Source organism: Dicentrarchus labrax, unplaced genomic scaffold (genome assembly GCF_905237075.1).
Source record: "Dicentrarchus labrax unplaced genomic scaffold, dlabrax2021, whole genome shotgun sequence".
NCBI classification, from domain to species: domain Eukaryota; kingdom Metazoa; phylum Chordata; class Actinopteri; family Moronidae; genus Dicentrarchus; species Dicentrarchus labrax.
Window position 1 is genome coordinate 6,029,820 of NW_026136715.1, and position 24,173 is coordinate 6,053,992.

At 41.4% G+C, this 24,173-nt stretch overlaps 3 protein-coding genes across 11 annotated transcripts in view; 2 read left to right on the top strand and 1 right to left on the bottom strand.

Annotated features, from left to right (window-relative positions):
• Positions 1-140: 140 nt before the first annotated feature.
• tmem269 (transmembrane protein 269) lies at positions 141-10,704 on the top strand. 6 transcript variants are annotated; one of them, XM_051426298.1, is made up of 8 exons: positions 165-239; positions 1,787-1,838; positions 2,814-2,863; positions 3,046-4,412; positions 5,254-5,351; positions 6,540-6,683; positions 6,786-6,986; positions 7,451-10,704. In XM_051426298.1, exons 4-8 carry the CDS (start codon positions 4,372-4,374, stop codon positions 7,558-7,560), a joined length of 594 nt encoding a protein of 197 aa, XP_051282258.1. In that variant the 5' UTR covers positions 165-239; positions 1,787-1,838; positions 2,814-2,863; positions 3,046-4,371; the 3' UTR covers positions 7,561-10,704. The 6 variants fall into 6 exon arrangements, with proteins under 6 accessions (XP_051282256.1, XP_051282258.1, XP_051282260.1 ...); XM_051426300.1 differs by having other exon boundaries at positions 4,265-4,412; XM_051426297.1 differs by having other exon boundaries at positions 179-443.
• A 1-nt stretch (position 10,705) lies between these two features.
• On the bottom strand, positions 10,706-13,717 carry si:ch73-206d17.1 (tyrosine-protein kinase STYK1). Of its 3 annotated transcripts, none has more exons than XM_051426293.1 (10): positions 13,451-13,717; positions 13,236-13,261; positions 12,996-13,139; positions 12,704-12,904; positions 12,364-12,545; positions 12,200-12,283; positions 11,801-12,018; positions 11,613-11,653; positions 11,338-11,434; positions 10,706-11,067 (listed from the first exon to the last, which is right to left on the bottom strand). In XM_051426293.1, the coding sequence occupies exons 2-10, from the start codon at positions 13,240-13,242 to the stop codon at positions 10,896-10,898; spliced, it is 1,146 nt and encodes a 381-aa protein (XP_051282253.1). In that variant the 5' UTR covers positions 13,243-13,261; positions 13,451-13,717; the 3' UTR covers positions 10,706-10,895. The 3 variants fall into 3 exon arrangements, with proteins under 3 accessions (XP_051282253.1, XP_051282252.1, XP_051282251.1); XM_051426292.1 differs by having other exon boundaries at positions 13,236-13,346; positions 13,451-13,714; XM_051426291.1 differs by having other exon boundaries at positions 13,236-13,361; positions 13,451-13,711.
• A 748-nt stretch (positions 13,718-14,465) lies between these two features.
• Positions 14,466-24,173, top strand: part of magi3a (membrane associated guanylate kinase, WW and PDZ domain containing 3a) — a 104,770-nt gene continuing 95,062 nt past the window's right edge. The window contains exon 1 of one of the 2 annotated variants that reach the window (XM_051426287.1): positions 14,466-15,743. In XM_051426287.1, the coding sequence (XP_051282247.1) occupies positions 15,437-15,743 (307 nt within the window). In that variant the 5' untranslated portion in view covers positions 14,466-15,436. The remainder of the gene's footprint in view (positions 15,744-24,173) is intronic. The other variant, XM_051426285.1, reaches the window with a different exon arrangement.

The following is a 24,173-nucleotide window of genomic DNA, read 5'->3' on the forward strand; positions in this document are numbered from 1 at the left end:
AGACAATTTCCTACTTGCGTAATTATTCGAGCCCCACACATTCCTAGTACTTTTTTCCCGAATACTCCTTCCAGTACAGCGGTAGCCATCAAAGAATTTCCCAACAATATAATGGTTGCACACAAAAAAAAAAAAAAAAAAAAAAAAAAAAAATACAAGCAATGGAGGCGTCATTTCCGGTGGAATATTCCAGCTGGTTTATCCTTGGTCTTAAAACGGACGCGCTGAAATAGCGACAGGTAAACAGTCTGATGTTCTGCATGTTCCATTGACAGCGTAGCAACTTCAAACACACAAGACAGTTAACAGACAAAAACAGAGACCAGTCTGCGTGAAAAAGAAAAGAAAGAGAACGAAAAATAAGATCCTGCGTATACGTGAGCGTGTAGACGTCTCCACCACTGGATTTATCTAGATTTTGTAATCTTTGGAGATCCTGTCAGGTAAGATGAGACGCACTGAATGTGTGTGTGGTAGATGTATCTTCATACGTATAGCCTATGATGGAGAATAATGTAAAAATAATGTTTTAGGACAAAATATAGGCCTGTTTTGCATTTTTCGGTTCATTTGGCTGTGACGCAGTTTCGCCACTTTCATCCCAGCCTTTTTACGAAAAGGATGGGATGTTAGTCAGATCCACACTGTAACCTGTCTAGATCAGTTGACTGTTATTTTCATGCCTCTGGTGATGTTTTTTGTACAGAGGGATGTCGGCTGTCCGGCGCTGCAGTAACGTATAGAGGACTGTGCTGAGGATAGAGCGTTGCGCATTAAGGCCCCCGCTCAGCGGTTGTAAAGTGCAGCAAGTGGTTTTTGGAAGCAGAAACACGAATCAGAATCAAGAACAATTTGGGAAGCAAAAAAAAAAAAAACAAAATAAAAAAAGAACACTCATGGCTGAATTTATGCAGCATACAGCCCCTTGTGTATTTGAGATTTTACCTGTATGCTTTCAATAATTAAGTAGTGAGACATGAGAGACAGGCAAAGATGGGCTGCTGTTAACGCCCACGACCCACACCAAAACGTTAATTACTGATTCAGCCACAATGTGACTGTCCAGCTATTAAATCCACAACATGTCTAACAAGTCAGTTTTTGAAAGTGACGCAGTTGAGAGAAGCATTACTTTAAGGAAACAGAAAAAGTACTAGAAGTAAATGTATCAATACCACAATGTTGTTGAAAATGTAATTCAAAATGTTACTTGAGTAAAAGTACCGTCAAGTATTTGAGTCAAAATATACTTACGTACCAACAGTTGTTTCATAATGTCTGTTATAGTATTAGATCATAATTATGTTGCATTCCTGTGTACATCACTTTAATATTGCAGCTGGTAAAGGTGGGGTTGATTTTAATGAATGTACCTCCAATAACAATACGTCATCATCAGATATTTGTTGATTATATTTTGTATTATTAATCTCAATCTGTACACTAAAGTTATCAAATAATTGTAGTGGAGTCAAAAGTACAATGACCGTTGTATTGTAGTGCAGTAGAACTATAAAGTAGCAGACAATGGAAATACTTGAACACTAAATATAAAGTACAAGCACCTTAAAATTTAAGTACAGTACACTTGAGTAAATGTACTTAGTTACTTTCCGAAAAATAATCCCATTAAATCTTATTAAGATTTGAGATTAAGTTTGTGGGATGATGATGTAGTTAATTTTTATTTTTAATTCTTCGTCAAAATGTATCTTATATGCTTAAAATGGTTGTGTTTGTCAACGTCGTGTATGTAATGTAAGCGCTTTTCATTTGTATCTTACAGCTGTTGTGTTGTGAGCCAGAGACAATCATGATCCTCCTGACTCCATCCTCTGGTAGGTACTTGTTTTGCAATCTCATGTCATAATCTGGATTACTGTATACCTGCACGGCCATGGGTGCCAGAGATTACAGACGAAGTCTGCGTGGATCAAATTAGGAAGGAGAACAGCCACTGCTGTGCTGAGGGAGTTTTAAAAATGCTTGTGATAAATAAACTGGGATGGGTTTAATGTTTTAGTGTTGTTGGATATGACAGTTGCTCATCTTAGTATACGGTGAAATTACATTACAGATTCACAAACAACACCCAATAGAATGTATAGGAGTAAATGTTGTATGGCTGTTGTGCATTATTTATAATTAACTGCAATTTAATTGCCATTTATTTTTCACTATATCTCATTATCACAAAACAAAATTAACAGGTTTAAAATGTAAATAATTTATCTTGTTCAGTTAGATCACTTGAGATTATCCCTGTTATGAATTGTTTACTTTGTTTATAGTTTAGTCTGTAGTCGTTACCAGGTAACATAGCAGGGCATTACATAACAAGGGCCTTCCCATCATGCTTTGCACTCACAAGGCAGCAATCCAGAAATAAAGACTTGCTTGAAATTGACAGTGTGTCTGGCTCTGGCTTTATCCTCTTTTTTTATTAGTGACCAAGACAGTGTATTAAGTAGTTAAGTTGAGTAAAACTTGACCGCAAGAGCTGCAACCCCACACACTTTTATTCACTTGGAGCTGCACGTGTTGCTTTGTAGTAGTATTTATTTACTGTGACAAAAGTGAATGAACCTGATTATTCATTTAGCAAACTTGGCAATTACATGATTGTCAAAAAATGCAGCATGCTATCTGCATTGACTGATGTGTTTACCCATGGAAAGTTTTCAGATAGTAATTCAAATACCAGGTTGTACCTTGTGTTACAGTCCAAAATAAGAAGTAAAACGCATGCTATCAAGTAAAAGTGTAAGTTATTGTTGGCTTTTTGCTGTGTCTCATACGATGTTTTCTTTCAGATGAAGAGTCTGTTGAACTCGCCTGGCTTTGGAATCACAGGAAGTTCAGGGTGAAAAACACTTGAAGGGTTGCTACTGCAACATTTAAAAAATATTTAAATTTTGCAGGTCATTATCTGTGCATTCTGTCTTGGACAGTACTATGACTTGAGACAAAGTAATAAATTCACAAGAAAGGAGGCCGACAGGAAACAAATATTTCTTTGTTTGACTTCATTAAAAAACATCACAGCTTTGTGGGGGCAGAGGCAGTTTTTGGCTGGAGCGAGGCAGTGTCAGCAGTCATTCCATCTTGCTGACAAAGAGGTAGTTTTTACTGTCCTTTACACTGGAAATGTTGTCTTCAAAACAAATAAACAATATCAAGATAACGTTGTGCACTTTGAGGAAACAGAAAGCTTAATAAAACTTTTTCAGTATGATTTCATGCAGTTTAATAACGTAAACTGCTTGTTATAAAGAAAGGCAGACCAGGAGAGGTTGTAGATTTATTTGTATGCCACAATCACCCTTAAAGCCTTGGCTGCAGTGGTATTAATAGATTTGAACAGTTAGCTATGTGAGTGCTGCTGCCACGTCCTTGTCTCAGGTCACTACGTTTGATCAGAGATAACAGGCTAATTGATCTCACGTCTGGTATGTGTCAGTGCAGTAGGTCCAACTCACTCTCACTATAGCCAATGGTGTATGTGGTAGTCCCCTATATTCATACTGTTCCCCACACCAGTATTTGTGTGTATTTACCCCCTGATTAAGATCACAATTGAGTGCACTTCACATGCATCCTCTTCAGACATTGTATCCTTTTTGACATTCTTTTGACACAATATTAGCTATATATATGAAAGTTTACTGCATGTCATTGTGGCAGGTTTTTTTTGTCACAGTTAAAATATGTGTAATATGTTTATTGCATAGAAATAACTGATAATGTAATGAGTAGATGATGATGAGGCACTCTTTAATGTTGCATGCTGTAGGCTGCGAATGAATAAATGTACATGACAAATGCATTTTAGTGATCTGAAAGTGGATGAATGTATCGTAAGGTTGGTCTCCGTCCAATAAACGTACGTCTTGGTAAGTGATGCTTCTTTTACATAAGACGGGGGAATCAATTTCAAATGAATATTTTGCACATTTTGAATACAGTAAAAAACACAATATGGATTCCCATTAGATGGTTTATTTCTCAGTTATGCCTGGTAAAGTATTATGATTACTTTCATACTTTTTTTCCACATTTGTCCTCTCTGTACAACTGAGGTTTGACTGAAGCTGGGATATAATTAGTAAACTATTCCCATTCAGACCTATTCACCAAAAGGTCAGCTGGTATGGTCTCGCAATCATAGTAGGGATTTAGCTTTTAGCTTTAGCTTCTTAAACCTCAGCAGAGGTTATTGACCCAACACAGACAACTACTAACTGCTGTTATTTTGTGGTCTCAGGTCTCTTCCAGTGTACCAACAAGTTCTTTCTGAGTGATCAGGCCACAGGACTGCAGATCAAGGAGTTTGCACGTAAAAATGCTGCTAATGCTCTGTCAGTTGCCAACATGGTCATGGGCATGGCCTCCATTCTCAGCAGTCTTAACGGGTGAGTGAACGCACCATTATTCGATGTTACTATCTGAAACTTTGGTCAGGCTCACTCAACTGCAGGATGGACAAAGTCTATAGCTTGGTTGTAATCATTGTAATCTTTTTTTTTTCACTAAAAACAAACAAACAAAATCCCAAAAAGTAATTTCAATGAAAATTAAGGGTTTGGCTAAGGTTTTTAAAACCAAATGTAACATTGGACGAACAAAATTTTACAATACAAAACCCCATTAAAGTAAACACAACATTTAAAAAAACATATTAACAACATAGAAAACACAGCAGTGTGCCAAAAAAACACATTAACAAATTTAGAAAACACCAAAATACATTTCGCAAAACACAAACAAATTCGAAAACACATTCGAACAACATAAGAGAAAACTAATTAACAAAACACAACATTTTAGAAAACATATTACCAAAACATAAAACACAGCAACATAAATAAGAAATTTAAATAATAATAATAAAAAAAATGTTTTCATTCTTAATCCTTTTTTCATCATGTTGTTGTATTTTGCCCTTCAGGGCCACTGTACATTCAGTTATGCTTATTCATTTATAATGCAGTTTTCTGTACTTCCTAGATGAGCAGTACTAACCATAGTGTAAAGAAACATAGGCAAGCATTGATAAGAAAATCAAATATCAATATGAAACCCGAGCTAAAGAGGATAATTCACTATCAGAGAAAGAACTTTTTTTTTTTTTAAAACTTTATTTGTAAAACTGTTGGAAGTCTAACAGCACTAGCTATTTTCTACCTTTGAGAATCTGCCAGTGAAATGGGTTGCTGTCATCAAATAGCTAAACCTAACTCTCGTTTTATTCAGGCACCATCATGCTGCATGTTGGCTGGTTCTGATTGGCTACCTGCTGGATTTGGCAGACGGAGCAGTTGCCAGGCGACTCGGTGCCTGCTCTGAACTGGGTAAGTGGAGTGTTCAATAGCTCTTACCAAAGATAAACTTCAACTGGGGTGTTGGCAGGGCTTGCTGCACAGTCCTTTGTCTGGACTTTTTAATTTGGCCGCACGAAGTCATAAACAAAAGGAACCAGTGAAAGGAAACTCTTCCACTGAAATACTCTGGATAGTCTTACAAAGTTTCTAAGAGAAGAATCATACATATTTAATGTAATGTAATTTGAGCTTCATCAAATCTGCCGTGTTAACTGTTTTTTATATGTCTAAGGACTCTGCAAGCTAAACACTTTTGAGATTTGAGTGTGAACAGCATGACCTTTCTTGCCCCGCCTCAAATAACAGGCACCCAATGCAAATACATATAAAATGTACCACTGTGGCTTGTTTTCAAAAGATCATACCACTGTAGTAAATCAAGTGGCACAAACAGCTGTTCTAACATTGCTTCCAGTGTGAAAGTTCAGATTTATTCTGAAGCCCAAAATAGCTCCCAGGTGCATCACAATACATCGTTGGCCGCACATTTCAGGGGGCTTTGTTTCCCGACAGGGTTTTTCTGCATGACTTTGCAGGTGGATGTTGTTGTGCCCCCCACGTATTTTGTCAAATGAACAATCACTTTCTGATTAAGCAGCCTAATTCCACGGGATCATGCTCCAATTGTCTATTTTATCCTGTTGCTTTGGGTTCTCAGCATATCTGAAATTGCTAAAATTGTTGACCCTGGGCTGTGGAATTCCACCTCGTTCATTTGAGCAGTGGCCTGAATCACCTCGTCCTCATCTGCTGAAAATATGCTCCGTGCTCCTGAGGGATAAAGAGACAAGGCAGTGGAGAATGTTGTTTGTAGAATGGCCGCCCGTTGGGCTGACACTGAAATTTCCACATAGAGATTTTTGCACGTACGCATGCCACCGTCGTCACGTGTCAGTAACATTGGCAGTGACCTACTGGAGAGATGATAACATATCTACCCTGGCTTTAATTGAATGTTAACCCATGACTAAGGCACTGTCAAATTGAAAGAAGTTTAATAATAGGACAGTTGGCGCTTACTAGTAGCCTTTCTATTCAGAATTTAGATTCATATTTCAAGCATGGGTAGTGTCTGTCAGCAAGTCCTAATATCTATACAATTCATATGCACATCACAGAGAGGCATTTAGTTTTCACATTTTTCTTTTTGATGTTCAGGTGCCAAGCTGGATGATTTCGCTGACTTCACGACTTTCGGGATTGCCACATCGTTGCTCCTAAGGACATCGGACCTGCTGGACAACATCCTGTGCATGTGTTATGTCCTATCTGTGTTTGTCCGCCTCTGTTTCTTCACAAGCGGTAGGTTACAAAATGTAGTACTATGTTCTTTTCATTTGAGTCTGTCATTTAACTTTATTATTTAAATGACTTACTGGAGAGTTATTCTCGTTTGGTCCTCAGGGATCCCATTCATGTACCGCGGCCTGCCCTGCATCTACTCCTCAGCCATCCTGGCCAGTGCCTCTCTGCTGTCAGGAGGAAACATGGCCATTCTGCGGGTCATTGCAATGGCCATGATCCTCTTTATGATCAGTCAGAACTTCTACCCCCATGACAGAGTGCTGGAGTCGCAGGCCTGGAAGAAAGTAGTCTATGCTGGAGGTAAAAAATCCAGTATGATTCATATCTCCAGTGTGTAACAATTAGGAGGATCTATTGGCAGAAATGGAATATAATATTCATAGGTATGTTTTCACAAGTGCATAATCATCTCAATCTAGGAATCAAATGTGTTTTCGCTACCTTAGAATGGGATTATCTACAGACCTTCCATGAAGTCCGACATGTTTCTGCAGTAGCCCAGAAAGGAAAAACCAAACTGTGGCTGTAGATAGGGCCTTTCATATTTTTGAGGAGTTTTGTAGCCACCGTAGTTTCTCCTACACACTTCACAGCCCATTCTCATCCCTAGGATGTCGAAAACACACGCCAGCTATGTTCAGTTAGTTGCAGTCTGAAACTTCACCACTAGATGCCACTAAATCTTACACACTGGTCGTTTCATTTTTCCAAATTAAACTAAATTAAAAAAATGTAATTTAATTTTTTTTCTCCTTTTTTTTCAGGAGTCGTCATGTTGTTCTGCTCTTCCTTCCCCCCTGCCTGTGTGTACTACCTGCTGTGGTCTGTTTCATACATTTTGTTTCCAACATCCCTTTGGAGCAGTAAAGTGTAAAGGGGTTCTGGCTTTTCCCCAAACTCCTAAATAGGTTTACCTCTGGCCCGTATGGGTGAACTGAGGCTTCCTGCCATGGAGGATCCAAGCTGAACATGCTCATGCACCACAGGGGAACAGTTGCTCTATTTAACCTTTATTTTGATGTGACACCTCTAAGACAGAACCCAGATCGAATAGAGTTAGTGAGAGGGACGAGAGGGACATTTTAATGTTACTGGTAAGGATTAACCTTCATGCTGTTCTATGTCTTTGCAGCATTTTCACTGGAGCCAGGGGTTGACTGGCTTGTTCTAAAAACTGAATTTTCATCAGGTTTATCTCCTGTATAATTCCTCTACTTCCGTAGTAATCCAATTTTTCATCAATGTTGTGAACACGTGGCAGCAGAGCACATACTATAACCAGAAATGATTTCAAACAAAATAATTACCATAATTTCAAATATATGTTTGCCTCTAATTTGGTTTTTAAAATGTTTAGTTTTGTGATCACACAGGACATGATAACTCTTATTATGATGTCCACAGCGTAAAGCATACCATAGCTTAATGTGTAGCTGTTGGAGTGCTACGGTATGTGGGTAAGGCCTTTCTCAGCAGTATTTTCAAGATTTTAAACTGTTGTTTCTGGCTTATCTATAACACAGTAATCGGCATTCATTCAACACTATGACCAGTCTTGTGTTAATTGACTGTTAATGTTTGTGTCAGGGTTGGGGTCGCTTCACTTTCATAGCATTCAGGATGTGGGTTTCCTTTAATATTCCACTTTTTCCATTTTGTAAGTGAAACACACAATGTTGCAGTCATTCTAATTATTTGATTTGCTGTTTGAATGTATGTTTTAAATGAGTTGAATTGAAAGTCAATGGACCCCAACCTTGGATTTTTGAATTTGGGACTTATTTTTTTTTACTTTAAGCTTTTTACCAAGTTGTGACTCTGTCCAAGAAATGATTTACATATTTCTTTATGTGTGATTTTATTGGGCCATTGTATGTGTTTGCCTCTGTTTTAAGAGGCATTGCAGTTATAATAATAAATCTACACTGGATCACCATCACATCTCATAGTACTCCTCTGGCCACAGCTGGATGAGTGATGTCACTGCAGGTGTTTGCAGTCACTTGTCAAACCACCTGCAGTGACATCAGTGGTGGATGTGGAGTCACAACATTTAACATGAGTAGATGTTGCAACCCATAAATAGCACTGCAGCAGCAGTTTTCTGCCTCATGTGGTTGAATTTACCCTTAAAGAGCAACAACACACAGGCTGCAAATCCTGCTTTTTCTGCCATCTAGTGGGTAAACTTTCACCTTGCTGAAAGTTCTGCCTCCACCTTGAAGTTACTACAAGGATGTTTTTTTAACTGGCTATGAAACAGTGTCCATGTAATACTGATGCCTCTATGAGACCTACAGAAGCTAATGATAAGCGAGAAGATGGTTATTATTATTCTAAATGTTTGTCACTTGCAGTGTTGGGCAAATTACTTTACTGTCTCTGTAGAGTAACGGGTTACTAATTACATTACCACAGGAGTATGACTAAGATGGAAGAGGGTAATGTTGTTTCATAGCGGGAAATGAAAGCACAAAAGCTCAAGTTTATTGCAGTTCTTTACAAATCCAGTAGTGGGCTATATTGTATAGCCTAATGAAGGCGCTCCTCTGGAACACGACAGAAACAAAATAACACTCACTAAAACCATCTTGGTCAGTCTGTCCACCAATCCAAGAATCACAAACTCTGGTTTCACAGAGTAAGGTGTGAAAATATTTAGGCTCTACACCGATATACACGTAATCGTCCAATCACCCAACCCTAGTGGTAACACGTCACTTTATATTACTTTGTTTCTGGTAAAAGAAATATATTACTGTAACACACAAGTACACACGTAAGTGGTTGGTCAAAACACTGGTCACTGGGTCCGATTCCTTATCAGGAATCAGACAATCAGACAAATACAATTTATGGCACGCAGACCAGTAGAGGCTACATTTTCCCAGACAAAGTTTCGCAATGAGTTGTACGTTAGCCAGCTAAAAGGAAGCAGGAGGAGGTTTTTGTTTAATTTTGACATTATATATCATGATTATGGCTGACACTGGGACAGGATCATAATTTTTCTTTCACTCTCAACCAAAATAATTGCATGTGCTAGCCAGATCAAGATTACAATGCAAGGTGGTGGAAACGCTACCGCTTTGTCCCCAGGGGCTGCCAAAATCAACACAAAATGAAACTTCCTTGTAGTTATTTTAAAAGTGTTGTAACACTGCACTATTAGGTTGATATTGACTGTACTCACAAATGTACCACTGGAACGTAAACTCTATGAGTGCAAGGAAGGAGAGCAAGTGTGACGTTACTCTTACTGGAGTCAAATTCCATACATGTGTACACTTGGCCAGTGAAGCTGATTCTGACTTTAAAGCTGATCCTGATTTAACTTGGCCAGTATTCAGTCTGAGGGACATCACTTTTTGTAGTTCAGTCCTTTTTTAACAAGGACATCACATGATGTTTTTCTGTATTTATGCCTCTCTGCACAGTGAGTGACAAATGGGAAGATTATAGTCTTGTAGGACGTTGTTCAGAATAGCACAGAGTAACAGGCAAAAACATCTCAACCCTAAAGGCTACTGATGCCCCCTAATTCAAATTTCGACTCCCTCCATACGTTCTGAAAACTGTAATCCTTGAAGATGTAATCAGAGGTGTCAATTTATGGATTATCTAAATAAGTCTCCCTCACAGAGTCGCAAAAACTGAGCAGGCTGAGCAAAATTTCATAAATCATGATAATTGATACAAAAGGTCATGTCTTCAGGGTCTGATATTTATTGAAACCCACTGTGGTTCTTGACATGATTTATGAGGACCAATGTTATGAAGAAAATCAACAGTGTAAAGTGCATACGCAGACTGACCACAAATCTACATTCAGCAGTGCATTCAGCTTTCCTTTGTGGGTGTTTTGGTTTTCAAACTAAAGCCACAGTAATGTATGCATGCCAAGAGCATTACAGATACTAAACTTTGCCCGGTGATAAAATAAGACAGAAGATGGATAATAAGATATGTGCTTTTAAGTCTGTACATTTTTGACAATAAAGAGGTAGTAATAAAATGACTTGCTTTTGCTGTGTTTAATTCATCATATCAAGTTACATAGCTTTCGTTTGTTTTATCAATAAACCAATTCATTGGTAGAGATTCAATAGCCTACTCAGTGGATGTTACATTGCAGTCTGAAAGATAATTACACTTTATATGTTAATATTTCCTATTTGTGGGTGTTGCCATATTTGGTAGCACATGAGCCTATGAGAGCAGTCCTGCCTTTCTGTTATACTCCAATATGTCAATGACCTCAGGAACACAAATGGCTTTAGTAGCCGCTAGATGCAGAGAGGACTCCAACAGCTTTATGATGGCCGAGAAAGCAGGTCGGTCTTTGAAACTCCACATCCAACAGTACTTCATCAGATCATACCTAAATGCATAGAAAATGAATGTAAAATACATGTGATAAAGGATACCCAGAGTATTCTTTCTTGTAGAAATCAGACGAGAAGATACTACTCACATATTTGTCTGAGAGTTTTATCAATCTTCTTATTAAAATAGTGATAAAAAGGTGTATTTCCGAAAATGTCTATTTCTTAAACTATCAATATGCGGTGAATGAAAATGTGCTTACGCTACATAAGGGACAGTATAATACTCCATGTTAAGTGGGCCTATTTCTTACGAGTTTACTCACAAAGGTCCACCACAATTATCTGGTCTCTTCATTCGATAAGACCCCTGTAGCTTTGGAAGCACAGACAGAGGCTCCAGCTCAGGATATGGAGGAGAGCCTGAGACAAAAAAACAAATGAAGTATTCTTGAAGAAACAAATGTGACTTTAATGTCAATGTGTGATGCTGACGATGATGTGTGAGGATGTAATCGTACAGATTGTAGAAATTAGGACATTTAAAAGAAGCTAATCTGAAAAGGCACAAATACTGACAGATTGGGGCATGCGGCTTTACCTAAAGTAATCAGTTCATACAGTAAGATTCCAAACGACCACCTAGGGAAAAGACAGTGTTAATGTTTTAACTCATACTAAAATCATTTTCAGTCAGGAGTCATGAAATAGCAAAAAGAGATGATGACAAAACAACATATTCTAGTTGTTTTGTGTTTTTCATTTTCCTCGCCATAACTCTGCCCTTACACGTCGCTCCTGTCGATGCTGAGCTGCATCATAATCCTCTCTGGAGCCTGCCATTTGAGAGGCACCTCTGCTGCCCTCTGCCTCATTGCTGAATCCATTTTGCATCCTCCAAATGCAACGCCCAGCCCAGACACCCTGGCTGAGAGGCCTGGGCCAATTAAGATGCTCCTGGCAGCAACATCACCATGAACCAGCCTGTGCTCTGACATCAGGTAATCCTGAGGGAGGAGCCAGTTAACACCACACATATCAATCTTTGGTTGAAAATTCAACACTTTTCCCTTAGTACATGAGTTCATTGTACGGAATGGCATCTGCAGTAGAGCATGGTGTCTAAATTGAGTTCATTTTAGTGTAGTTGTTTGTCTGGAATAACTGGTAACTCAAAAAGTGACTCACCAGCCCAGCTGCAACCTGCTTTGCCACCAGAAACACTGACTTCTCAGAGAAGTTCAGCGATGGATCTGCTATGCTCGTATCCCTCTAGAAGGGAGAAACATTTCCTTGTGATTGCACTAAATTTAGAAAACTAAATTTAAACCAAAGCTGTGTACCACCATTACATTTCTGAGTGTCCAGAGGAAGTGAAGGAGGTTCCCAGGGCTGTAGGCATCTAAGACCAGATACATGGGCGGACGCTTGGTCTGACAGTACAGCATCTGCACCACATTCTCATGTTTACACACTTTGGCATGGAAGCGGACCCACTCCACAAACTCCTTAGCTTCAGGCTCGTTGGTGCCATCTATGTGTTACATGAACGGAGGGTCAAATAATAACAGAGAAAGCAACCGTATTATCCGTTTTTTAATTATAATTACAACTTTATTTTAAAGCCTATTTAACATACTTTAACTGTCATTACACACAGAGGACTCCCATTATGACAGATTCAGGCTGTACCTCGGAGGGACTTCACCACCACAGCAGACAAGGCTCCGTCTCTCTTCTTCAGCAGACCTTTACAAATGGGGCCATGGTGACCTCTCTGCCAAAACTCTAGTCCCTCAAGAACGCACTCCTCAGGGATTTCCCAGGAATACAAAGCTGCCTGGACCGTTGAAGTGCTTACAGAAGTTGCAGTGAAGGATACACTCTGTTGGCCTGCTCATAAACACAACCAGAGATAAATTAGCACCTGGCATTGGTCTCACTGATTCTGAGGGTGTTTTTATACAGTTATTGCACTTCATACCATTTGTGAAATGGGCTGAGGTGCTCTGTGCTCTTCGTTTGTTCTTGTGGAGACTGTAGAAAATCAGAGCCACCACCAAAAGCGTGCTCAGAGCCAACAGACAAGGGATGATAATGACAGCAAATAGACCTGATGACTCCTCATCTATACAAGAAGGGAAAGAAGCAGGTTCAAAATAAAGAAAGGTACGCAATGATAACATACGTTTGCAATGCATCAAGTGCCATGTGTACAACTTACAGCACATGGGGAGCGAGGTGTCGTTGCTACATCCATGAGGAGCAGCCGGCATTTTTCACATATGAGAGAAATGGCAGATCATTTCAACAGATGAAATTCAAAAATCCCCACCTGAAAAGTTCATCCCTGTGTAGAGTAAAACTGTGAAGTGACTGAAAATTGAAAAGTCAAGCAAGACATGAAGTCAAATTGCTACAAGTAAAAAGTTTTCCTACCTTACACCTGATGCCACAATGTTCAAGTGAACGCATATTTACAACCTTATTGTAATATAAAGGAACAGCAGCAGCGTTTGAGAAATTACAGTAACAGGGCTGCAATCAGCTGCTTTTAGAGTACGGCTCAGCTTTGTCTGTTTGCCTGCGAGGGCACTGACCGAAGAGGTGAGTTGGAAAGTTTACTGAAGGTTAATAATTAACAAATCAGCAGAAACGATAACATTAACAGGTGTCTTTCTCACACCTACCACTGACTTAACAGTTAACTGATTAAACTGTAATTAATATGCATACAAAAGTGTAAAGTTCAGATTCTTTGGGTCTCATATGAGAAATTTGGCTCTGCTTAATCAGACAGTAAACAGAATAGCAAAAATAACACACAGTAACATGAATAAGTAAAAACTCATAAAAACTGGTAAAACCAACAAAAACAAGGACACAAACACATACGCAGGTTTTGTGTGTTCTGGCGTCTAGTTATTGTACTGAAAGCACAATACCTCTGTGTGTCTTTGTGCTACAAGGAATTAGGAATTTATAGTTGTGTAGTGGCACCAGTGTTGCTCATAGACTCTAGGAATGAGGTGCCAGACTCTATTACTGGCTATTACGACCACAAGGGGGCAGAATTGCGCAACAAATCGCCTCCAGCAAGTCTCCTACCTCTCAGTTCTGGGAGCAGGAAAGGTTACAATTCTCTAAACGCATTTAATGGACCTGGAACTGCATTCTAAAGCTCAAGACTGACATAGAGGTTGCAGCCCACTGCATAAAGAATACATAGACAGAGACAAACTGTAGGTCGACTGTCCTGAACTTACAATAAACATTTCCCACGTGAAAATATGAGTCCCAGTGCCGGAACTCCGCCTTGCTAAACACACCATAGAAGCAAATCCAGCGCTTCCCAACCACAGACGACCCGCCTCTTGCTATTCCCTATTGGTTCAACGGGGAGGCTTTAGGACCGGCCCCCAATCTCTGAGTGGACAGAAGCCACTGCAATCAGGAAAGCAACACGGAAAAGGATAAAAAAAAAAAGTTATGGAGTGAAGCCTAATCGGATCACGTCTGTTTCATTCTGCTGCGTAGTTTTTAGTTGGAAAATAATCCCCACAGTGCCTCTGGAGACGCAGGGAAGAGCGCACAGCGCGTAACGGAGAACAAGAAGCAGGGCTCCAGTGTTTGAAGGAGCAGAGAACCGCCCGGCTCGGAGGAGAGCCAGGTATGTTTTTCCGTTTCCAAGGACTGCCTTGCTGATGTCACCGCGGAGGAGGGCAGGAGGGGAGGACAGGTGCGCGCAGTAAAGTTGCCTCTCTGGTCGTGTCTTGGATGAAGAGCTGTCAGTGAGCGGAGAATTACTCAACAGCTGATTAATCTGTCTGCAGATCAGTTTTTGGAAGTTTCCCAGTATTTGTACAAACTCTTTTCTGGGCAGTTTGATCAATTCAGGCAGGAATTTTCCGAAGTGGAATATTTACTCCACGCTTTTGGAAGTGAACAGGGTTCTCTCTCTCTCTCTCTGGTGCGCACCAACTGCGGGGCTCACAGGATCCGGATCCTTGCTCTTTAGTATCGGGGTTTAAAGTCGTGGAGGAAGCTGCTATTGTTTTCAAAGTGCACACTGCTGTGAACTGGGGTTCGGGGGATCTAGACGCCCCAGCATCAGAACCAGCACTTTCCGCCTCAATGCGACACTGACGCAGCTGGTCTCGCATCCCAGTCGCAGACAGGTGATGCTCGAGTAATTCAATGGAAGGATCGCCTATCAACAGAGGGAGTTTGATCTGAGAGAGAGACTTCATTTCCCTGGAATGGAATACAACACAAGAAAGCAGCATCAACTTCTCTAATCTGCAATGGTTTTCCCGTGAGTCATCGCGTATTAGGATCAGAAACGGGTTTGTTTGTTTGTTTTTTTAGCGCTGAAGGACGATCGTTCTTGGACTTCCCTCCGAGGTTTAACAAGAGCTACCAACAATGTCCAAGACACTGAAAAAGAAGAAGCACTGGTCCACTAAAGTACAGGAGTGCACCGTGTCGTGGGGGGGTTCCGGGGAGTTGGTCACGGTGGTGGAGGTGCGAGGCGGCGCTGAGCTGGGAGAGTTCCCCTACCTCGGACACATAGTTTCGGAGGCGTTGGTTTGTCACGCTGGGAGGTTTCCCGGCAGCGGGGACGTGCTGCTGGAGGTGAACGGCACTCCAGTGAGCGGACTCACCAACCGAGACACACTGGCTGTCATCCGCCACTTTCGGGAGCCCATCCGCATGAAGACTGTGAAACCAGGTGTGTGCCCAATTTAGCATTTTAGAACCCCCCCCCTCACACACACACACACACACACACACACAACCAAACCTGCCCTGTGTGCCATGTGCTTTAAAATGGTTTGTTACAGCACTGTTACCTGAAGATTGGGGGACCTTAGGACAGGTCTGACTAGTGCCATGAATAAATAAGTGGGACTTGAGGATACAGCCTCACAGCTGAGCCCCTGTTTGCCTGTAGGGCAATGTGCTGAAGGATCAGCTGTGTGTGTGTGTGTGTTGTGTGTGTGTGCCTGCAGTCTTATGTATATTTGGAAGCTAGTCCACAGGTCAGTTCTGTCTTTTTCAGCTACGCATATCTAAATTGTCTGTCTGCATTCCTGTTATCATTCAGGTGGGGACTCAACATTTTCTACAGCGCCCTTGCTGCAGCAGTACAGTGCTGCCAAACCGTATAAGTGAGGGACATTCTGTATTTAAGCATGTTTGTTCATAGTGCCCAGATCAGCATGCACTACAACATAAGCCACACACAGTCATTAAGCTTGCAGCCCTTTGTCTGAACTCACTCTGTAATCTTCTTTGCATCCATGCACAAGTGCTGCCCGTTCTGCTCTGGGATTGTGTACAGTAACAACACACTCACATAGTAATCACACACACATGTACGCATGAAGGCGCGCACACACACGGCTTTAATGCCGGTGAAATTCTCTGTCTGTGAGCTAAAAGCTTATTGATTGGATTTATGTGTCTCCCATTAACTGACTTACGAGCAATTCGTTTGTGCTCCTTCAAAACTACCGGACATGCCTAATGAATGTGTTAAATGTGCCTAAACATTCTGACAAGTCAAACTCTACCAGTCCTGTGGGACAGAAGGGGCTTGTGTATTTGTGTGGATGGATGGATTTGATGGAGGCACTGCTGAGTGTGGCACTTTGCACAACACTTAGCAGGGATTTGTTAATGGTTGCTCTGTCAGCTTAGGCAGTGTCATATACTTGCAGCATTGAGGTGAGTCCAAGTCTAATTGAATCAATTAGGCCCATATACTTAAATCCCCAGGATGCTGTGCTAGCCTGGCGACACAGTTTGGCGCCATGACTGTCAGGAAGCAGATTGGCCCCTGTGCTATACATCAGGTTTACCTGCTGAGTAAGGTTAAGGCATGACGTTGAAATCAATATCACAATATTATCAAGAATGTTTTTTAGTATTGGTGTTAAACGCAATGAGCTGGGTTTGACTTTTATGCGTCACACGAGACCAAACCTTTCAGTAGTTGTGGCACATCAAAATTGGAGTGAGGCTGCACAATTAATGGCAGTGTTATCGAGATCGCAATATGGGCAAGTGCAATATCCAAATAGTAGAAAGGTGATATAGGTGATGTGGGATAAATGTGTCACAAAACAGCATTATGATGACGTACTGTGGTCTACAAATCTTATTCCCCAGATTGAAGAAAACATGTTTGTGCAGTACAGACCTCAGTTAATGTCACAACTGTTAAATTATTTAAATAAATAAATATATCCCACTAATCGTGACTCATATCGCAAAATGATGTATTCCCATATGGTGCAGCCCAACCTCGGGGGTGACTTGAATTTGTGTTGTATCGTTTAGGCTGTTTAATCGTCTGTTTTCTTGTGTTTGGCTACTAAGTGTGTCTTTTCTCAGTTCCACAACATTAGCTCTGGTACAAGGGTTTGAACGTTTTGTCTCGACCTTGTGTTATATAATGTTGTGATTCCTGAGCCACACTTTGGCGTATGCAGGCTGCTTACCATAGGTTCCTCTGCTCCCCTTGGGGCCTCACTGTGTGTTTTATATCTCTGTCCCCTTTTCTCATGATTAATTCATGCATCATCCATCATTAATGACTGCTCCGTGCAGAGATGAGGTGGCTGATGGGCGGATCAGATGTTAGCGGACTGGTGTGGATGAAACTTGTATCCTCAGAAGTGACGATAAAAGCTGAGAGTTTGGAGTTTGTTAATTTTGGGTGTGAGTTGTGTGTCTGTGGACTGTGCTCACAGAACAGTGTTGCATGTGTGCTTTGTGTTTGCACAACACAGCAAAAAAAAAAAAGTTCCATCAGCCTGAAAAAGGAAGCATTTACATTATTTCGGTTTGTCTCCCTCCCTGCTGCCTAGTTCGTCTTTACTTTATCTTCTCCCCTCAGCAGATTATGCCTTATCATCACATTTTGCCAGCCCCCCTCGTCTCTGGTATTTTCTTTCCTTTGCTACATTATTCTATATTTCACTCTGATTCTCACTTTTGCCTTGGTACCCTTCCTCCCACTCCTATTCCAACGCCAGTATACTGTATATTTTCTTTATTTTTTCTCTCCAGCCACTTTATCCTCTAATTAAATCTAACAAATGGTTTAACATTTGCACAACACTTCTTCAGAATATTAAACCTTTAATGATACCCACTGATGACACCTGTAGCTCCTAAAACAAGCGGGATTTTGCGCCCTCACTGCAGCTGGGACTTCTCGACACTTCTCCCGCACGGCCAGGACAGAAAACAGAAGTTTGTCTTGAGTGGTCCTCTGGCTCCAGACCAGCCGATGTGCTCAGTATGCAGCTCCCATCCTGAGAGAGGAGCGAGGCAATAGGCAGTAACCTTGAGGGGGACCGTTGAGAGTCGAGGCGTAGTGATCGCAGATACCTATTGCAGCTTAGAGACTTGTGAGTGGGCAGCTCATTGATTAATGCTGTAAACAGACTTAGATCTGCTTGTTTTTGCCTGATGGAGCTTAATGGATGGACCATTTAGCTCTCAGGTCCCGGAGCACCCTTGATTCACAAATCAGGTCTATAATGGAAACTCGGAAAAGAGTTTTTAAAACCTTTTTCCCCCTCTTTGAAAGATAAATAATGGTAATGATATACTGAGCCAGGGCTGACACTGTATAGTGCTACTCCAGAAACTATGTATGAACATAGTATATAAATACATCTCTGAGGGCAAGGTCTAGATGGGAAAACTCTTATCATAGGTCAAAGTATTGACTTATCTGATGTCAAGTGTACTTGACTTATCTGATGTCAAGTGTTCTTCTGTAAGTTATAGTCTGAAAACGTGTCAAAAATTCTTATGGTAACTTTGACGGATAAATGCTCTTCAATGCTTGACAGTATGAGCTACAGTGGCATTATGACCATACCTCGCTGCCTTCATGTGAAGTCCTATACATTTAATACACATGTAAAATGATGCCAGTACATGAACGTAGGGCAGTGATCATCCTGTGGAGCTGTGTAAAATCTTTATAAAAGTGCCACGGATGTCTACTAAATGAAACCTAAGTGTTTAAAGATATTTTTATTTTCAGTCATATTTATTTTGTATTCAAAAGATGAATGAGTCAGTAAGAGTCTTGAAAATCCCCGGGAGCCTTCTAGCTACAATAGAGTATTTTTATTTCGAGCACTTTGCAGCTATACCTACAGTAGTGAGAAAGGAACTGCAAACGTGTTATTTTCAGACAATCACACTCCACTTAATGCCCAAGGAGGGGCCATAAAAATGAGTTTTTTTATTGACCATTTGTGTTTAAGAAAGGAAGCTATGGATCTCACACAGGTCTTTTATTCTGATATGCACAGTAAACAATGAAGAATTCACCCACTGTTTTTAGTTGTCGTTTTGTATCTAATAGATTCAAGTGTATCCTTTGGTTAAAAAAAAGAAGGATAAAGAGTCCAGAAAGCGATCACGAGGACCAGTTATGCCATAAGGAGTCCAGGTAACAATCAGCTTAAATAATTGAGTGCGAGAAAATGACACTGGGTTTTTATTCCACCTGTTCGGCTTTCTTCAGCAGAGACGGAGTCAAAGGACCCTCCTCTCCTGCTTGGATCCTCTTACACTGTTATACCTCACCAACCTGTGATGTTCAGTGTGTCCCTGGAGTTTCTTTGTGATGAAAGGTTTTAATTTACCATCTTGATACTTCCCCTCCTACCTGGAGGGCTGGACCAGGCAGTTGAGGAAAGTGAGAGTTGCAATATTTCTTTTGTTTTAGGGCTGCAATTTTCATTTTCATCAATTATAGAATAATCTGCACATTATTTTCCCAATTAATTGCTGAGTTGTTTTTTTCTAAAAAATGTCAGGAAATACTGAGAAATGTATGTTATAAATTCTCACAGCCCAAGGTGATGTCTTCAGATGTCTTGTTCAACTTTCCAAAACCCAAAGATATTTAGTCCAATTTAATGTATGACAAAGAAAAGCATCAAATCCTCACATTAGAGAAGCTGGAACCAGCAAATACTCGGCATGTTGCTTAAAAAATGACTAAAAGGATTATCAAATTATTATATTGCACTGCTACTGAGTTGATTTTTTTTTTTTTTTTTGGTAATTTGCTAATTTTTTCTCTCCAAGGTAGGCAATCTCAGTTTCTTTTCTTTTTGTCTCGCTTGTGTTGTCATATTGAGCTTAACACATTCATACGTTTGCCATCAGCAGAGCAGTAAGGGCACAGTCTCTGTTAATGTGGCCCCCCCTCCATGGTGCAGTCAGGGCTTCCATGACTAAGCTGCTCTATACCAGCTGAGAGGAGCTGTCAGGATCTCTCAGGTTCTGTGGCACCCTCTCCCTACGGTAAATGTAACTTCTGTTCCAGTCACAGCCTTTGTCATATCTGCGTCTGCAGTGAAGGCGAGGTTTGTCTCAGAATTTAACTTGTGAAGAAAGTGAAGAATTCACTGTTAGAAGACAAACTTAGGTACAGGAGTACAGTCCTTTTTATTTTTATGCTTTGGGGTCCACAAAAACCAAAACGTACATGTAATCGGAAAGTACAATCCGCAGCTCCTCCTGTTACATGTCGAAGTATCCTTGAGCAAGATACTGAACCCCAAATTGCTCCCGATGCTGTGCATCGGTATGTGAATGTGTATGAATGTGTTAGTTTCTGTTCGATGGGCTCGCTGAGTGAATGTGTGAAAGGGTGAATGTGGCACGTAGTGTAAAAGCGCTTTGAGTGGTCGGAAGACTAGAAAGGCAACAGTCAGACATTTTTTAATGAAATACCACTTCAACTTTGTTACAGTCAAAGGTCCTGGGTTGCAAAATAAACTTCCTCCTCTCACCTCACGCTCCTTCAGCTTCTCTAAACATGAAGGTCATTCAGTATTCCAATTGCAAATGAAGCTTTACTGGCACCCTTCTTTTCTATGCTCTGTCTGCTACATCCTATTTTCTCTGTGTGTGTGTGTGTGTGTGTGTGTGTGTGTGTGTGTGTGTGTGTGTGTGTGTGTGTGTGTGTGTGTGTGTGTGTGTGTGTGTGTGTGTGTGTGTGTGTGTGTGTGTGTATAGTATATACACATCTCAGCTGTACACCTGATGTGACATCCACCCCTCATCCCCTCCCACTGGCTGGTCTCCCAGCTCATTCCCCAAACCTGTCACACTTCTCCGCCTTCCGCCCTGCCCAGCCCATCAGCGGCGAGGGACGACGGCGCTAGCGTATGGGCATACTGAAACCCCCAGACGGCCACTGCTATGAATACCAAAGCACGCCTCTTCTACTCTATTTTTTTCCCCTCCATTCCTCCCTGGAGCGACCCTCTCCTTCTGCTACTCAGCTCTGCACCTCCCCACAATCTCCTAGTGCACTCCCCCTGTCTAACAACGGTTTACACCTTCTGCCTCCTCCTGTCTTGCATTTCTTTCCTCCTTCTCCTACAGTGCGTGACAGACACAGTCAGTCCAGTGAGGAGGGAAGAGCTGAATGTTGGTTGATGGGGAATGACGGTGTGCCCAGTATGATTCCTCATTCAGTGATTCCAGCATCATTTTTACAGTCTTGGAACCATCAGCATTCACTGAGTAAATCCAAATCTGCCCCAGATGTTTGGTGACATGGGCATCACTCTTCCCTCTACCTTGCTACTGTCCACAGAGCTGCAATGCAGTAATGAACAGGCCAGCAACAAAGATGGCATCCTGAAATGAGCCAGGCCACTCACTGGCAGGCACCATGACGTGGCAGGCACGTTTAAAGGCAGCGGAGATGAGTGCGTGCTGATTCACCAAGACTGCCCCTTTCTACTCACTGAATGGTCGTGCTGCGTCGTCAGCAGCAGCAGTGTCTCCAGGTTGCTGCTGGTAGAAATGGATGGTGTACGTTAGAGATGTGCACACACACAAACTCTTCCTCCGAGACTCCTGCCCTCCTTTCCTCAGCTTGACTCCTAATTGGTCTCTCTCCGGCAGTGAGCCGTCCCTGCAGCTGTTTATCCCTTTTGAGATAAGATGAGGTCAGCTTCTAAACAGTGCATATGCACAACAGAAACCAGAGCATGGCAGCTCCTATATCATGAGCGATGATAACTTCTGCTGCTGAGCTACATGAATACGGCTCATCCTTTTTCATTTTCACCCATTTTTACTGAAAGATACTCACTGTTTGATTTTCACTGTGATTTCATGTTGCCATGAACCTAAAAGCTATGTTTTTTGTTGTAAAGGGACACTGATCAACATAGTTTGACGTAAACATATTTTTGCAATGTTTCTTCTGCTAATTAAATAGTGAAGAGAAAATGGTGAGAGAACATAAGAAGGAGTTGCGGTCTATGCACCAGCCAACATTCGTTTTTTTGCCGGATGAGGCATTTTACCCAATTGCAAATCTAAAGAAAAACGATGATCATCATCCCTCTAAGATGTATGAAGGTAGAATCAGTGCTCCGGCAGTTGCTTTAAAAACATGTTATACTGTGACTGGCACAGCGATGGTGGGTTAGAGATGCAATTGTTTTGGTAACTGTTGTCTATTTTGCCCTCTTGTCTGCCACTGCCACTGACTTTCTGATTCCTTATCAGAAAGTCAGTTTGTGCCTCCCGCCTGAGAGAAACAGCAGGGGGTAGCTAATTGACCTGCCATCACACAACAAGTGGTTACGTGTGCTTTTAGCAGAAATGCACTACCATGTGACCCTGATGTGTTCGAGGACAGATTGGCCACAGGCTGATTAACTAAGACATTTTGTGTAGCTGCGAGCAACAGACAGTAACTTGGTTCCAAAAAGGGAAATGGAGCCGGCGTGATGGAAATGGACTGTTATGAATCAATACGCAGGTGCAGATGTGGATAGAGGGATACAGGGGACAGATTATCTGATAGTTGATTGAACCGAGTTTCCTCCAGATGCACACTCGCTGCCCTCTGTGGAGAGCCTATTTGGGGACTTTGTTTCTGGCTGGTTCTTTATGAAACATCCCCACGGTGTTGCAGCAGAGGCAATAACAGCAACAGAGAGGAGAGGCAGCTGGCACATCGCTGCCTCAAAAAAGAGGGATTCTCTTTTGAAGGATGTATTGTATTTAAACTGGGAGAGAAAGAGAGATGATTAACAGGTTTAGAGAAAATAAAATGGGGTCAAAGAGGGAGGAGTTGCTGACAGGGAGAGGAAAGAGTGAGAGAGAGCAGCAATAGCAGGAGAACAACCAGGATTGAATAGGTAGGCACAGGTCAAAGAAGATGAGAGAGCAACAATAATCTCCGGACTGAAAATGAATTTGTTACCATTAATCACAATGATAGTATTGATTCTCTGTTAAGAATGTCTGAAATGATTCTGCCCGCTGTTCATCAAGCCAACACTTGCTATTTCAGACTAACCACACGGCCGGTATTTTCAATCATGTCTGCGGGTAACAACTCTGTGTGAGCTGCCTGCATACGTATGTGTGTTCAAGCAGGCATGATAATGAAAAATTATGGCACATCTGAATTGGTTTCCACTTTTGGCCCTTTGAGGCTACAGTCATGGAGAATAACTGGTTGCTTTGAATGCAGCCAGAGTGTCTTCTCTGTAATTTTACTCATATTCCTTACAATATCTCTTTTCTGTGACAATGAAGGAGTATGTTGTATGCAGTAGGTAGTGCTGTTTCTACTTCCTTGGATTGATTCTCCCATAGATCTTAAGAGTTTATATTTGAGAGTAGTGATAAGACTAAGACGGATTGCCTGTCTGTTTAATGTGGACTTGCGCATAGCTCTGTTCCTCCAGTTGGGATCTGTCTTTACACTCTGGGTAATAAATCAGTTGAAAAGACTCAATCTCAGAGTTCAATCTCCTGGTTGGCTGTGGTACTTCATACTTGGCCCTATGCCCGCGCTGATGGGCCTTCGTCAATACTCATTCTGCCAGTTCAGCCCACTCAGCTGTTTAGTTGTGGTACTCCACCTCAAAGAATCGATCAGCCCATTCTGCTTGTGCCTATGACAAGATCTCATATCAAACGGATATAAAGCCCACCGCCCTCCTTCACAGTTACCTTCACAGTAACCACCTACTCAGCCAGCTGCTGCTGTGGCCCCTTCTGCTCTCAGAGCTGCAGCACTGCTGGTGTTTCTGCCAAACCTCTGCATGAGAACGGTGAGGGGAGGGAGAGTGTTTCATGT